General features: G+C 32.4%; 1 protein-coding gene across 1 annotated transcript in view; it reads left to right on the top strand.

Moving 5' to 3' along the window:
• Positions 1-2,353: 2,353 nt before the first annotated feature.
• The window catches only part of LOC115874527 (neuronal acetylcholine receptor subunit alpha-7-like), a 131,468-nt gene continuing 116,655 nt past the window's right edge, over positions 2,354-17,166 (top strand). The window contains exon 1 of the mRNA XM_030889694.1: positions 2,354-2,401. Coding sequence (XP_030745554.1) covers positions 2,383-2,401 — 19 coding nt within the window. The 5' untranslated portion in view covers positions 2,354-2,382. The remainder of the gene's footprint in view (positions 2,402-17,166) is intronic.

Raw genomic sequence — 17,166 nt, 5'->3', positions numbered from 1 at the left:
CTAGCTGGATGCGGACCTCCGCAATTTGAACAAATTGCAGGTGCATCAGCCTCTTTATCACAGGATTTGGTGTGTGGATTTGGCGCACCACGCAACGCGGGGCCGCAAAGCAGTTCGAGGCGGCGTGGCCGAATTGCTGGCAATTGTGGCACTGACGTACCCCATTACCGCGCCTCGGCGTCACCACCCGAACCCTCAGCGAGCCCACATGCGTGATGTCGAAGATGTGGGTTTGGTGTTTGGGTACTCTGACTTTGACGACGGCCATAGGAATACCGTCTCGTGAGAGGCGATGCGTTTCTCTGACCTCGAAGCCTTGGGAAGTAAGGTCCTCAATTATTGCCGAGTTGTCGACAAAAACTTCAACACCTTTGATTAGAACATTAAGATCCCTGTCATCAGGGGAAAAATAAGTGTGAAAGGGTATTTTCCTGCTTTTGAAATAGTGGATGATGGCCCTATGGTCATCAGAAGAAGAGGGAGAGATTCTAATGCCGAGAGGCACAGTTTTCGCTTCAGAAAAGCAGATTTTCTGCTCTTTGAAGGATCTTGTGATGCTCATCCAGAGACGAGTATCATGAAGTACGACTTGGGGAGGCTTTTTGGGCCCTTTGCTTTTAGATTGAGGCTCCTGCTGCATTTGAGGAACAGCAGGGGGAATTTTAGGTTGAGGCTCCTGCTGTGTTTGAAGAAACTTACTCTGAAGAGTCGAGTAAGTTAAGTTAATGATAATAGGAAGCACTTACCGAGCGCGAGAGCACTACCGAGCGCGAATACTAACGGAGCTGCGATGCACACTGTACGACGCACGACTGACGAACTGTTTCACTAACCATGTTAGCCTCATCAGCAGATGATTAAGACTAACTTAAAAGTACAATTTGAGCGTTTATATACTCGCTCAGTGGGTACCGAATGGGCGTGGCCAGATCTAGCCAACCGAGTCAGAGTCCAACGAGCGTAACAGTTAGATTTCCGCTACTCGAGTAGTAGGAAATGAGTAGGAATAAAGAACTTGAAGGAATTGGACCGTTGTCTCTGTTCATACTATCTTTACATTTACTAATTCTGATGCTTTCATATGCATCTAATTGCCTGTAATTTGAGACTTGTTTAATTAATTTTAAATTATTAAGATCTATAAAATGTTCTTTATCAACAATATGTTCAGCAAAGCAAGATGTATCCGGTCTACCATATCTTATCTTATGTAAGCTAAATGTTCTTTAAATCTAGTTAATATTGATCTTCTAGTTTGCCCAACATATTTCTGATTACAATCTTTACAAGAAATTTCATAAATACCCGACCTTTCCAGTGGAGGTGTTTTATCCTTTGGATTACCTAATAATTGTTGTAATTTATTATTAGCACTATACACAAGTTTATAATTGACATTCTTGAAAATCCCCTTTAGACCACGGGGTAACTCTTTATCAAACGGTATTGAAAAATATTGTGACGTATCTTTCTCCACTTGAAAAGTCGAATTTTCAGAAATCATTAATATACCTACGTTTTCTAATTATTTTATCCACTAGTGAAGGTGAATATCCATTACACTCAGCTACATTCCTAATTTAATCTCTTTCTATTTCATATCTTTCGTTGGTAAGTGGAAAACTAAGTAATCTATGAACTAAGAAATTTAAACTAACCATCTGCTGATTAAAAGCTTACATGGTTAGCGAAACGCGCGTCCAGTGTAAAAGTAAAAGTGTTTTGGTGTATTGTGGTGATTTAGTGTTTTATTTTGCTGTGTAACACCAAAGGTTCCAACCCCCAACTGTAATTTACGTTTAGTGGTTTGAGCAGGATCGTGAGTGCATTAATGAGTGAGTCACTTAAGGATTTTATATATTAGTATAGATAAGTTGTACGCATCTTTCGATAGCATAGAGTTCTGCCTGAGGGATACTGGGAAGGTGCCTGTGCCTACTGCTTCGGAGTATTTATTTTTCGTCCCAAATACTCGGACAGTGGCAGTGGCATAGGAAATGAAGGACCTTTCTCCTTTTTTCGGGTCTTTGTAGTTTCGGCAAACTTCGTTAAAAGGGATGCCCATTCTGGCTGTTTGTTCACCGTTTTTGGTTTAAAACGGCGCGTTCCTGTCGAAAATTTGATCTCATCTCGCGCCGTAATTCGCCAGTCGTTGGCAAAACGGCGCCAAATTCACAACTGAGATACTTCGTCGACCGTGAATCTCGATCCGGAAAATATCGCCACCGGATTTTCCGGTTAAATCTTCCGAGTCGTCTTCCTGATATATAAAATTTTCCGGGTTTAAAAAAAATATCAATTGAAAAAATGGTTTAGAATATTTGTTTTTTGTCGTTTAGAATGATGAATCGGTTTAAAAACTGTAGTTGGTTGATTATTTTGATGATATTTACGTTGACTGGTAAGTAAGTTGTAAAGGCATTAATTGTTAGTTTTAGAAATTTTACTATACCGTGTGTTGCATCGTTGACCTGAATTATTAACTATATAAATTTCAAAAAGAATTGATGAATAAATTTAGGTAAAAAACTTTTTAAAGAAATCCTTAAAATGAAGCAAACTGTTCATTTTGAATAATTTATACAAATTTATTTTTGAGTTATGAGAGATACAAAAATATACTAAATTAAACATAACGATCAAAGAAACTTCTACAAATCTGTCAAAAATACCCTAAGTTTAAGTACCAATATTTTTTATAATATGAAAAATTACAAAAAGTACAATGTAAACCCAGTAGCGGATACAGAGGGGGGCCCATGGGGCGAAGGCCCCCCCTATAGTCTATAAATTTGGTTAATTATTAGGCTTTTGGGTTAAAAATGGCGCTTTAATAAGCATATTCTACATTACTTTTTATTTGGGCTTAACTTGAACCTAATAAATAATAAATATATATTTTTCAATCTTTCTTAAAAAAATTATTAAAAATACAAGAACTGTCCTGAAATCAAAACTACATTAGGTATTTACTTTAGATGGTCTGTATTACTTTGCTATAAATATTGTAATCGTAAATCATACAGGATGTTCAAAATTCTACGTCAAACTTTCTAAAATATAAAATAATGTTTCTTCGTTTTTTTTTAAATAGAACACCCTATATATTATTTTTTCAATAGATGGAGAATTAAAAATTGATCATTTTTCTGTTTAGAGTATTTCAAAATTTTTAACGGTTTTGTGGATATACGCGGTTTTATATTTCATATGGCATTTTCCACAGTAAATTTTTATCAAAAAGCCACCCAATTATTTTTCTCTCGTATTTTACCGTTGAAAGAGCCATATGAAATAATACTGCGTGTATCTGCGAAACTATTAAACATTTTGAAATACATTATATACAGGGTGTCCCACTAAGAATAGCTCTCGGCTGTATCTCGGTAAGTATTAGCCGTAGGGCCTGCGGAAAAAAATATTTATAATTAAAGAGGCTATGAGAAATTGCTGGAAATTATTTTCAAGTTTGTAGAACAACCGCTAGGGGGCGCAACTCCAACAAAAAATAAGAAAATGGAGTTTTTGCACAATTTTGCCTAGATAAGGTGTACTATAAGTAACAGCTTCATAATCTTCAGTAAATTTTGAATATTTTTTGTTAGAACCATTTTATTACAGTTGAGGGTTGGAACCTTTGGTGTTACACAGAACCAGAACCATTTTCCCCTATCTACCAAAATAAAGTGGTGGGGGGTGGTTAGATCTGTTTTTAATTAAATATTAATAACTCCGGACTGGATGATCGGAATCCAACAAGTGAGTACTCGTTTAAAAGAGCGTTTTTTACTCTATATTATACCATATAAACAATAATAATAAGCTTTTGAACGTAGACGCTAGGGGGCGTTGTCTTACAATTTAACAAACTTTGCTCATTTTTCAAAAATATTGAATGCGATAGTATATGTAATTTTAGCTGATAGTAAAGAATAATAAAAACTTAATAAGTTAGCGAAAACCGCATCTTGATATCTTTTTTCAAACCAAAGTTATTAGCCAAATTATAATAAATACGAAAATATAAGCCCTTAATTACCTTATTTTTCTAACACGGTATTACTAGCCCTCCTGATTATGAACATTCTGAAAAAAATAAGATAGTAATGATTAGATTATTCTAAAATCGACAATATACCAGAATACCATAACACCAGATCTATTAATATCTAATAATTAAGATATCAATGACAGCTAATAAAAAACGACGCCTCAGTGAAGTCATGGTAGGCTTTGGAAAAAAGTTGCTTTTGACGTAATAGTATAAACGTCAAAGTGTTATTAGATCAACATTTTGATAGTCATAGCAGCGCTTTTTCTCTGTTGAAGAAAGGCATTTTTAGAAAAGCAATCAAAAGATAAAAAAAAGGCTATTGAAAAAACAAAATCTTGATATAATAATATTTTGATGTTTAAACTATCCGTTTAAAAGCAACTTTTTTCCAAAGCCTACCATGAATTCACTGAGGTGTCGTTTCTTGTCCACTGTCATTGGTATCTTAATTATTAGATATTAATACACCTAGTATTATGGTTTTCTGGCTCATTGTCGATATTTTGAATAAAATAAATCTTTTTTATATTATTTTTTAATAGAATGGTCATAATCAAGAGTGCTAGTGATACCGCGTTAGAAAAATAAGGTAATTAAGGGCTTATATTTTCGTATTTATTATAATTTTGCTAATAACTTTGGTTTGAAAAAAGATATCAAGATGCGGTTTTCGCTAACTTATTAAGATTTTATTACTCTTTACTATCAGCTAAAATTATATATACTATCGCATTTAATTTTTTTGAAAAAACGCGCAATGTTTGTTAAATTGTAAGACAACGCCCCCTAGCGTCTACGTTCAAAAGCTTATTATTATTGTTTATATGGTACAATATTGAGTAAGAAACGCTCTTTTAAACGAGCCCTCGCTTGTTGGATTCCGATCATCCAGTCCAGAGTTATTAATATTTAAATAAAAACAGATCTAACCTCCCCCCACCACTTTATTTTAGCAGATAGGGGAAAATAGTTCTAACAAAAAAGATCCAAAATTTACTGAAGATTATGAAGCTATTATTTATAGTACCTCATATCTAGGCAAAATTTCCTAAAAATTGCATTTTGTTATTTTCTATAGCAGTTACGCCCTCTAGCGGCCGTCCTACAAACTTGAAAATAATTTCCAGCAATTTCTCTTGGTCTTATTAGTTATAAATATTTTTTTCCGCTAGCTCTACGACTGATACTTTCCGAGATACAGCCGAAAGCTATTCTTAGTGGGACACCCGGTACAAAAAAATGTTCATTTACGCTTCAAAAAAAAACAAGGAAAAATTATTTTATATTTTAGAAAGTTTGGTGTGGAATTTGGAACACCCTGTATGATTTAAGATTAGGATATTTATAGCAAAGTAAGTAAAGACCATCTAAAGTAAATACCTAATATTAAAAAAAAACATCACGATCCACTAACACTTTTTTGTTCCACCCTATAGGAGTTAAAATATTTTCCTGTAATACATCCTCGTATATACTTTAGGTTTGCACTTAAACAAAATTCTCAAGGTTTTTATTCTAGGAGCTACAGATGCTCGACGCACTTTTGCCGAACCCTGTATACATAGTGACGTTGGTAGCGAATATTTCCATTCGAATTTTGCAGGAAATTTCAGAAATTTTCGGAAATATTCGGTCCCAAAATCGCGAATATTCGCAAAAATCCGAATTTTGCAAGAAATTTCTTTTAAAAATTCAAGACATTGAGCAAAAATTTAACGAAAGTGTATCAAGTATGCCGTTTCTTAAGTCAGAAGAAAAAGAATGCTTCTCCGCCTTACAAAATAAAAAACCTATGGCTCTTGAACCAATGCATTTTGCCGGGAATCTCTTGGAGCCCTGTTTCCTGGGAGAGCACCTTAACAATGAAGAACACATAGCCGCTATGGAATTTATCAACAATCATCCTCAGTTTGTCAATAATAAGCCATTTTTACAGATGTGACAAATTATTGCGCCAAATCGGGTTTATGGGCTCTCGACTACGTTTGGATGTCAGTTAAAAATGTAGACTGTCTAAGTTGGTGGCTAGCAATGTGTAAAAATACTCAGTTGAAATATTTAGCTCTTGCTCTGCTGTCTTTACCAACGTCATCTACAGCCACAGAGAGAAGTTTCAGTACTTACAGTTTTATCCACACTAAAAATAGCCCTCCTGATTATGAACATTCTGAAAAAAAATAAGAAAGTAATGATTAGATTATTCTAAAATCGACAATATACTACAAAACCATAACACCAGATCTATTAATATAATATTAAACACATGAAATTCCTCCACCACCACTAGAACTCGTGGAGGTAGAGGTCCATCCTTCAGAATCAGAACCAGATGATACATCAAATATATCTGATTTGGAAATAGAAACTGACGAAGACAGTACTACTACTACTATAATACCCTATGAAGATGGGACCAGCTCGGCGCCTGATATTCCGGAATAGAATAATTCAGTTATTTATGTTTTACGTTTTTTAAATTTATATTTCGTGCTTTTTTGTTTTTTTTTAAATTCATAGTCATAGTTCGTGGTTTATGCACAAAATACAAATGTTACCAAATAATTTTTGTTATGGGTTATGTATTGTTTATTAAAAATATAACAACTAATATTATGTTTATTGTATTTTTTTTCACTTACATGTTGGTATCAAATGTCTATCTAATTTATACCTTTATTGTATCGACAAAAAATATGTAAAATTGTAAAATTTACTAATATTTCATAAATTTCCGAAAGTTTCCGAAAGTTTCAGAAATTTCCTGCAACAATCAAAAATTTCTGAAATATTAACATCACTATGTATACATATATTATTATTTGTCTGAGAAATTTTTTATTTAAAATTCAGTTCAGTATTTTATTATTTTTGTTTTATTTCATTAAAGTCTTCTCGTATGTTTTCTTCATTCAAAATTTTTAATTTCTTTCCGAAGTAGGGCAATTTAAGTTTTCAAAACGAATTTTTATTCCTTTTTATAATATATTCCGAACTCTTCTCCTCTATTTATTAAGTTTTTCTTTATCTCAAACGGACTCGCAGGAAATAGGTTGCTCAAAACTTAAATTAAAATCTAAAAATGCTTCTGATAAACATCAGATATTCAACCAAGTATAGATTACATTTTTATGTAGAACATAAAAATATAATCAACAAAGTCTTCTTTTGAATTAAAATGTGACATATATAGTTTTTATACAGTTAAACTTAAAAGAGTTTTTGTCATTTTGATATTTAACATCGTGTAAGATAGTAAGACACTGATTAAATTGCTATGTAGTATCTTAAAATTGTTACATTATCTACTTCGATTACTTTAAAACTACTTGTTACTTAGAAAACGGGGAATGCAGAGTATGTGGGGAAAACGGCGAAACACCAGAACAGCTCAACACTGAATGAGCCGAGACGACAATATACAGGGTGAGTTTCCTACGATGTTCTCTATGGGTATCTCGGAAACTACTGGAGATAGAGAGTCGGTTAAATGGGGAAAGAATTGCAGTTTTGTGGGGTCGTAAATATGCGCCTTTCAGATTTTTGAAAATGTTCATGTCTAAATTTTGGCTATTTTAAAAATTGTCCCTAATTCCGTTATAATCTATTTTAAACAAAAAGTTTTCAGATAAAAGTTAAAGATAATCACATCCCTAATGAGTTTGTTTCTCCGATTTTTTCCAAAGCCTGTCATTTTTGACATATGACACAAACATATGTTTTTTTTTAAATGGAAACCATAGTTGGCCATGATTTCATAAAAAGCGCAATTTTTTAATCTTTTCAGCGATATAAGCTATAATATGTTTTTTTTTCAAAAAATTACTGAGTTATAGGCAATTCTTATTTTTCTTGACTAATTTCACTTAGTTGGCATGGTGTTCTTACTTTGTTATGATTTATCATAACTTATAAAAAGACAAAATATATTATTAAACGGCTCATTACAATTTACATTATATTCATTACAATTTACTATATATTCTCACAGAACGGCCGGTCGACTGAATTAAACTTTTCCTGTAGGTACCGCCTCTTCGAGTGCATCTCTTAATTCATAAGTTCTTTTATAAATCTTGTTGTTAACCATACCGCATAAAAAAAATCTAAAATGGATAGGTCAGGTGATCGAGGAGGCCCATGCAATTGGTCCATCTCTTTCTATCCTTGAGTCTACATAATTATGATATAAATAATTTTTAACCTAAGTTTGTCATAATGAAATTCATGTTGGAACCACTCCAAATTTAACTTTTCTAACGAATGTCTATGAAAACTGTTCTCTAAAAAACATAAGTAACGTTCACCGGTCAACGTATCCTCGAAACTGTCTGGTCAAGAAAACTTGAACCAATAATTCCTACACGCTTTTCTACATTTGAAAAATTTATATTTACAATTTTTGTTTATTTTAACTTACAAAGTTTGGACGTGACAGTTTCACATTGTTTCCATGGCTAACTAAGTGAAATTAGTCAAAAAAAAGCTTAAAAATGGCACTTTTTATGAAGTCATGGCCAACTATGGTTTCCATTTAAAAAAACATATGTTTGTGTCATATGTCAAAAATGACAGGCTTTAGAAAAATCGGAGAACACAAACTCATTAGGGATGGGATTATCTACAACTTTTATCTGAAAACTTTTTGTCTAAAATAGATTATAATGGAATTAGAGAAAATTTTTAAAATAGTCAAAATTTTTTTTTTAAATACTTAGTAAGCCATGAACTTTTTCAAAAATCTGAAAGGCTCATATTTATGATACCACAAAACTACAATTCTTTCCCCATTTAACCGACTCTCTATCTCCAGGAGTTCCCGAGATACCCATAGAGAACATCGTAGGAAACTCACCCTGTATAAGATCCCGGTGATTAACTTCCCCAATCTTTTAATTAACTTTAAAAAAGTTTTAGCGACTCTAGATATTCCGGACAGATGTTCTTTTTAAAGTCCTCCAATGTTATTTTCTTAAATAGAAACACCCAATTCATCTAGTTATACGTTCAGAATAGCTTCCAAGTCTCCAAGGAAATGTGGTTTTTGTATTTAAATTGGACTTTATAAAAGTGAAACAGAATGGAAAACAGAAAACATTCAAATTGAAATAGGCTTTCTTGTAAGTTAAGAAGTGGTAAAATGTATTTTTTTAACTAAATAGAATGTTTAGAAATGACTAAATTTAAGTGAATTCTTAAAATATTTAAAGCTTACTTTAAAAAATAACTAAACATTTCTCTTGATCATGGGGAAAATTATAATCGATACTAGCATGTACCCGCGACTTTGTTCGCGACGAATTAATCATTTGTAATGGTGATGATAAGCAAAGCAAGAATTTCCATTAACATACAAACTGGGTAAAAGTTTCACCCCCTTGAAACTGGAATTTCGAAAAATCCCTTCTGATCGAACCTCTACACCCTAGAATCGACCTGTATGCCAAAATTGAGCTTCTTACGTTGAGTGGTTTGAGCAGGATCGTGATTAATCAGTGAGTCAGTCACTTAAGGATTTTATATATTAGTAATATATAAATTTGACACTATCAAAAATCCGTTACCTACCTACCTTATTTTACATTAACCAATTCACTAATATTACATGTAACCAAACTTTACAACTGTTGTAATTAATGTTTAATATTAACTTTGGAGTAAGTTTAATTGATATTTCTGTAATTACCTACTAATTTTGAAATGTTTGACTAAAAGCTTCGCTCCATTTCCATCATTAAAATCTAAAATTAACAAGGAACCAGCATTAACTTTGATTATATGTTATGTTGAATATAATACAAATGTGTTACGAGTTACGAGTATCATCGTCAAAATAAATAATGTAAACAAACATAGCAAAAAATATCTAATTGTACTTATTTAAGATTCACCCTGTATAATAGTCGTTGTCGTTACGTCTATTAAACCAATCAATTATGAAATTAGAATTAACTAATAATAATTAGTAAGATAGTTTTTCATGCATTTTTGCTTTTATTTATTATCTAATTTTCAAACATAATTAGAAACGTTATTATTTTGACTTGGGTGTTTCAGTAAATCTCATATTTTTGTTATTAAATAATATAATTATTATAACTTATCTATTTTTTATTAGAAATATACATTTCTAACCATTTTAATAATTAATATCATTTATTAACGAGATTATTGAGAATACCAACAAATTATTGAGACTACCATACATTATAAATATTTTTAGACGTTTTAATGATGGACCGGAATTAGTCAGCCATATTAATCCCCCATCGAGTTCTTCCTAAGTTTTTTGACATGCCTCTTCCTTAATCTTTTTATACAAAAATCCATATATTATACAGGATGTCCCAGAAATAAGTGCAAGTATTTTAACAACCCCAAAAACACGCCTATGAGGTTTTTTTCGCGATTTTTTTTTGTAAATTCGGAATTTTTTGAATTTTTTAAGTTTTTATTAAAAAAAAATAATTTCTTGATAATATGGCAACATAGGTAGTAGATTAGATTTACAAGAAAGAAAATCCAGAAAAGATCCAGTGGTTCTCAAAATTTTAGCAAAAAATCATTTTTTTGGAAATTTTCAAAGTAAAATAACTCCGTTATTTTGGACGTGGAAAAACGATAAAGAGAAAATATGTTTATTTTATAAAGATTTACTACTCCTTAAAATACTTGCACTTATTTCTGGGACACCCTGTATACAGGGTGGACCGAACTGTATTCCGGAAACTTCGGCAGCATATTCTGGAGATAAAAATAGGTAAAAAAGTTCGTATAAATGTATGTCCTAAAATGGTTAGTTTCGGAGATACAGGGTGTAGAAGTTTCATTTTTATTTCGATTTTTTCCAAATAATTTATGAAGCAACGTCAATATTTCGATGAAAATTGGTGCCTGGGAGTTTTTTGATATGAAAAATTTGATTTTGATGTCAATATGACTCCTACTTATAGAGGGCGCCACTTATATATTTTTTAACTAGTTTAAAGAGTAATAACTTTTTGCCCGTACCTGTATAAAACTACTGAGTAAAAAAATATACATTTACGACGTTTTTTACGTGAAAAAGGTCTCTTGGTAAAAATCTCTACGAGTAATGGTTTTCGAGATATTTGGAATCTAAATTATCAATAGGTACCTATCATCATTGACATAAAATTGAAACTTCTACACCCTGTATCTCCTAAACTAAGCATTTTAGGACATATATATATATATATATATATATATATATATATATATATATATATATATATATATATATATATATATATATATATATATATATATATATATATATATATATATATATATATATATATATATATATATATATATATATATATATATATATATATATATATATATATATATATATATATATATATATATATATATATATATATATATATATATATATATATATATATATATATGAACTTATACGAACTTTTAATTATTTTTATCTGCAGAATAAGCTGTCGAAATTTCCGGAATACAGTTTGGACCACCCTGTACACCACATCCAGAATATTCTCCTTAAAGTAATAAGACTGAGGTATGTCTGTGATTACATTCACGTTTTATACATTCAAAACGTCTGTTCTTCAGAAAGCTGTCACACGAGAGATTATCTCTGTATGTATAGGCGTTATATCATTTTAGAATAATATTTGAGGAAAATTCAATCTGACAGGTGGAAAAACTGACGGAGCGTGTAACAGCACCAAGCTGGGATGGCGGGCGTGGGTATTCGTCTTTCCTTTTTTTGGCGTCTTTTTCAAGCAAACTTTTTCTTATTTTTTGAATCAATATTATAATATCCCTCTATTAGGATTTTTAATATTTCTAAGCGTTGTTATTTAATATTCTCTAGTTGTTTTAGAAAAAAAGTTACACAAAGTTATGTTTTTATATATGGTGGCTCACACCAATTTCTTTTTATTTGTTTGACAATTTTTTTTATTTTTCTATGATTTGGCATTAAAAAATACATACCACCCTGTTCACCCTTTTACCGTCAACCCCTATTTTTTAATTGGGTTTTTTTTTTAAATTATTTTGTTACCATACTCCTCGGAAATGGCTTGACAGATTTTGATGAAATTTTGTATGTATATTCAGTAGGTTTGAGAATAGGTTGTTATCTATTTTTTATTGCCCTAAGTGATAACGGATTTTTTTATGATGTGGCAATAAAAAATACATACAACCCTAAATTTTCACCCTCCTACCATCAACCCCTATTTTTTGATAGCGACGAAATTAAAATCGTGGGTATGAATAGGTATATACCTGGTATAATGGTATTTACCCAAATTCAATATACTATTTGTTGACCTTTTGGATATATACCGGGTGCAAAAATTTGGATATTTACTCAAATTTCAATATACAGGGTACTTGCCCATCACAGACCTTAGCAACAGTAACGCGATTCTGGTAAAAATTACAGGAGTTTTATTAGTATGAAACTCCTTTAATTTAAACGTATGACTAAAATGACGCTGACAATTCCATTCGCGAACTACGCAAGTGCACGGATAACATCTTCACAAGAGCGAGCTTAGGTGGCGTCCAGCAGTAACGCGAGGAAATCAAGGGTGAAGGGGGTAAAGACAAATCTCACTAAATCTCACGAAGGGAAGACAGGGGGTTTCGGCAAAATATGTGTCGAAATCTGACACAATTCTTCTGTATATTAAAATCTATGAATACGTGTAAAGTTTTTGGAAATTTAAGTTTTTGAACCTTGTATCGATATATTCTTAAATTGATTTTCTTGGGACATTTAGGTTCCGAAAACACTGAAATTATGTTTTAATCTTGTTTAAAGACAATCTGTTTGTAAATAAGTTATAAATAGTTCTTTAAGTATTTTTCTCGTTATTGTTTTGTTACTCAGTGGGCTGAGTGGGCGTGGCAAAATCCTAGCCAACCGAGTCAGAGCCAACTGAGCGTAACAGTTAGATTTCCGCCACTAGAGTAGTAGGAAAAAGAACTTGAAGGAATTGGACCGTTGTCTCTGTTCATACTATCTTTACATTTATTAATTCTGATGCTTTCATATGCATCTAATTGCCTGTAATTTGAGACTTGTTTAATTAATTTTAAATTATTAAGATCTATACAATGTTCTTTATGAACAATATGTTCGGCAACGCAAGATTTATCCGGTTTACCATATCTTATCTGAGCTAAATGTTCTTTAAATCTAGTTAATATTGATTTTCTAGTTTGCCCAACATATTTCTGATTACAATCTTTACAAGAAATTTCATAAATACCCGACCTTTCCAGTGGAGGTGTTTTATCCTTTGGATTACCTAATAATTGTTGTAATTTATTATTAGCACTATACACAAGTTTATAATTTACATTCTTCAAAATTCCTTTTAGACCACGGGATAACTCTCTATCAAACGGCATCGAAAAATATTTAGACGTGTCTTTCTCCACTTGAAAAGTCGAATTTTCAGAAATCATTAACCTATACCTACGTTTTCTAATTAATTTATCAACTAGTGAAGGAGAATATCCATTACACTCAGCTACATTCCTAATGTAATCTCTTTCTATTTCATATCTTTCTTTGGAAAGTGGGAAACTAAGTTATCTATGAACTAGGAAATTTAAACTAGCCATTTTATGTTCAACACTATGATGTGATTCATTAGGAATATATCTGCGTGTGGTCGTATTTTTCCTATAGATATTAAATTCCAGGCAATTATTAATATTTCTAATAACTCATACATCTAGAAATGGTAATCTGTCGTTGTTCTCAATTTCATGCGTAAATTTAATGGAAGGAAAACGATTATTTAACTTAGAAATAAAATTATCTATGGTGTCTGAATGTGTATCAAAAACAGCAAAAATATCATCCACATACCTAAACCATACTCTTGGAAAATACTCAAACTGATTCTTAGCCTCCACTTCAAACCTGCTCATGAATAATTTAGCCAAAAATGGAGACAATGGATTACCCATTGCTGTACCTTCCCGCTGTTCAAAAAATGTCAGTTTGTTCTGATGTCAATCACATCAGAATTAATAAATGTAAAGATAGTATGAACAGAGTCAACGGTCCAATTCCTTCAAGTTCTTTGTTCCTACTACTAGTGGCGGAAATCTAACTGTTACGCTCAGTTGGCTCTGACTCGGTTGGCTAGATTTTGCCAGGCCCACTCAGGGCCCACTGAGCGAGTATATAAACGCTCACCTTGTAGATTGTACTTTAGTTTATAATCATCTGCTGATGATGCTAACATGGTTAGCGAAACGCGCGTCCAGTGTAAAAGTAAAAGTGTTTTGGTGTATTGTGGTGATTTAGTGATTTTATTTTGCTATGAATACGTGTAAAGTTTTTGGAAATTTTAAGTTTTTGAACCTTGTATCGATATATTCTTAAATTGATTTTCTTGGAACATTTAGGTTCCGAAAACACTGAAATTATATTTTAATCTTGTTTAAAAAAAACTTTAGTTTAGTTTATAAACAATCTGTCTATAGACAATCTGTTTGTAAATAAGTTATACATAGTTCTTTAAGTATTTTTATCGTTATTGTTTTGTTACTTAGTGTAAAATAAATAAATTAGACTTTCTATCCACACGGAACCGACGAAAAACGTAACAGTATCAACAGTCACACTTGCGATCGTGCACTAGTCTCCATGGACTGAGTTAGAATGAAAGTTCCCTATTAATTTTAATAGTTTATTTAAATATTATTTAATGTAATCACATTGCTATTTTAGATTGCGACTTAAACAATCTCAAATACTAGTTTTTACTAGTCTTAATACTTAATATACCTAAATAATAAAGAGCAAATCGTGTCAATGAAAAAAATCGTTTCAATTTTGAAAGATCTCACGTTAAATTAGAGGAAGGGGGGGGGGGAGGTGTAAAGATCTCACGACATCTCATTATATTTCTGAATTAACGAAATAATGATAAAATTTAAAGTACTTTTTTTCTCCAAAGAGGTATTTAATTTTAAATTTGAGGGTTCACGTGCACAAGTGCGCTTATTGATGAACCGCTGCGTGTAAACTATATAGATTTGAATAATCAATTTCTAGTAAAAACACTCCTAAGCACGTATCGAAATTAATTTGACCGTCGAAAAGGCACTAAATTATGCCTCAACATGCCCAACCGATGCCAACCGGATAATTTGCTAGAAACCTTTCATATTCAATGGACGCGTACTTCACAGGAAAGATTTAGCTATCCACAGTCCCTTTGCAGATTAATCTACGAAGGGTTTTCTATTTAAAATTGCGCCAAGGGACGTGAATTGCTGGCAAAATGGCGGATAGGCGGTTGTGCATTTTGATTAATGTTCTTAATTAACAAAATTATATGTAGATGTAGATTGTATGGGAAAGGGAAGTTAATCACTGCAACCTTATGGATCTAATTGTGTTCTCCTTACTTGAGTTATAACTGATCATAAAGTCTCAGGGCTTTGGTAAAAGCCAGTGTCTGAGACGGTTTTAGAGAGGGTCCATCCCTGTATCCTATATCCCTCTAATTTAGAGAGGATCCGCATCTCTGATATCAGTCATACTAAAGTAAATACTCGGCGCACTCAGTTATGAGGTGTTCTAGTGTTTCCCCATTTCCCCCACAGAATTTGCATTCGCCGTTATTTCTTAGCTTCAATCTATTGAGGTATTCATTGAGGAGACTATTCTTACTTAAATCATACTCAAGAAAAATCTTTGATTGATGAATTGATGATCCCTACAATCGGTATATTGGTTACAACAATTAGATCGGTAGGACCGATACTGAACCGGTATACGGGCTGGACCGGTTGGGCCGGATGGACCGGATGGACCGAAAGACCAGTTGGACCGGAAGACTGGATAAACCGAAATATCGGACATACCGAAATAAGAGTTTTGGTTGTTGTGCCAGAGAGCATATACCTCATGATACCGTATTAAAAAACGTAAATAAAAAGTTCTCGTGTCTGTAACGTTAAGTAAATACGGTAACGTAATAAATACGGTATTTTGAGGGATAAATCAGATTTCTCGGAATATATCGTAAATCTATCCGTTACCGTTATAACGTTATTGATCTAACTTAAGATTCTCATTGTTTATGTTCACATTTCCGGCATATTCTTGATTTCTTGTCCAACAATCTCTTTACTTATGAAAAATGGAAAAAGTACTGGAAGTTGCTGTTCTTGGAGATAATGGATCAGAAGTAAGTTGCTATTTTACATATTTTAAATACTAGAGTAAACGCTACATTTATATAATATACATGAGTGATCCATGAGTACGAGGCTTTACGTGAATTTTAGATGTACTAAATAAGAAGACTAGATTACTAGACCAAACTAGACTAGCAATGCCTTAAACATATAAAAAAATAAATTACATTGCATGTTCCTGACCGTATTTTACCGAATGATCGAAAAAAAAAACGGCGTCCAGTTGGCTTGGAATGGAACATCACTTACATTCCCCATATAATTTTACATATAAAATGACAGCGATCTTCATTTCATAGCCATCGCTGACATCGTTTTATACAGGTTTATTGATTTTCATATTATCATGAATCTATTTCTTTGTATCGATTGAAACAGGTCTTCCGGTATCGATTGCAACCGGTCTTTCGGGGCCGTTTTAAATCGGTCTTCCGGTACCGGTACCGAAACAGGTATGCCGGTATTGTAAAAGACGATACCGACAGGGGCGGATACAGAAATTTATTTTAGGGGGGGGCCAAATAAAAATAATATAGAATATGCTTATTAAGGCGCCATTTTTAACCCAAAAAGCGTAATATTTAACACAATTTATAGACTTTAGGGGGGGCCTAGGCCCCATGGCCCCCCCCCCTGTATCCGCCACTGGATACCGATACCGGAATATTTCAAAAGTACCGGTACTGGTACCGGTATACCGGAAGACCGAACATCTCGCCTCATAAAGGAATCTCATTAAAGGAAATTGAATTCTCTAGAAAAAAAGGCCTCTTACAATTTTTTTGTAAACCTCAGCGTTCGAAAATTAATAAAGGTTCAAGTTTGAGTATTTTAAGGTAGTTTTCTTTTTTCTTGTGAATTTTATAACTCGT

This window comes from Sitophilus oryzae, unplaced genomic scaffold, assembly GCF_002938485.1.
Source record: "Sitophilus oryzae breed Bouriz unplaced genomic scaffold, Soryzae_2.0 scaffold_1297_pilon_pilon, whole genome shotgun sequence".
In the NCBI taxonomy this organism is placed as follows: Eukaryota; Metazoa; Arthropoda; class Insecta; order Coleoptera; family Curculionidae; genus Sitophilus; species Sitophilus oryzae.
The sequence above is the reverse complement of the archived record's forward strand: the minus strand, read 5'-3'. Positions and strand labels throughout refer to the sequence as shown.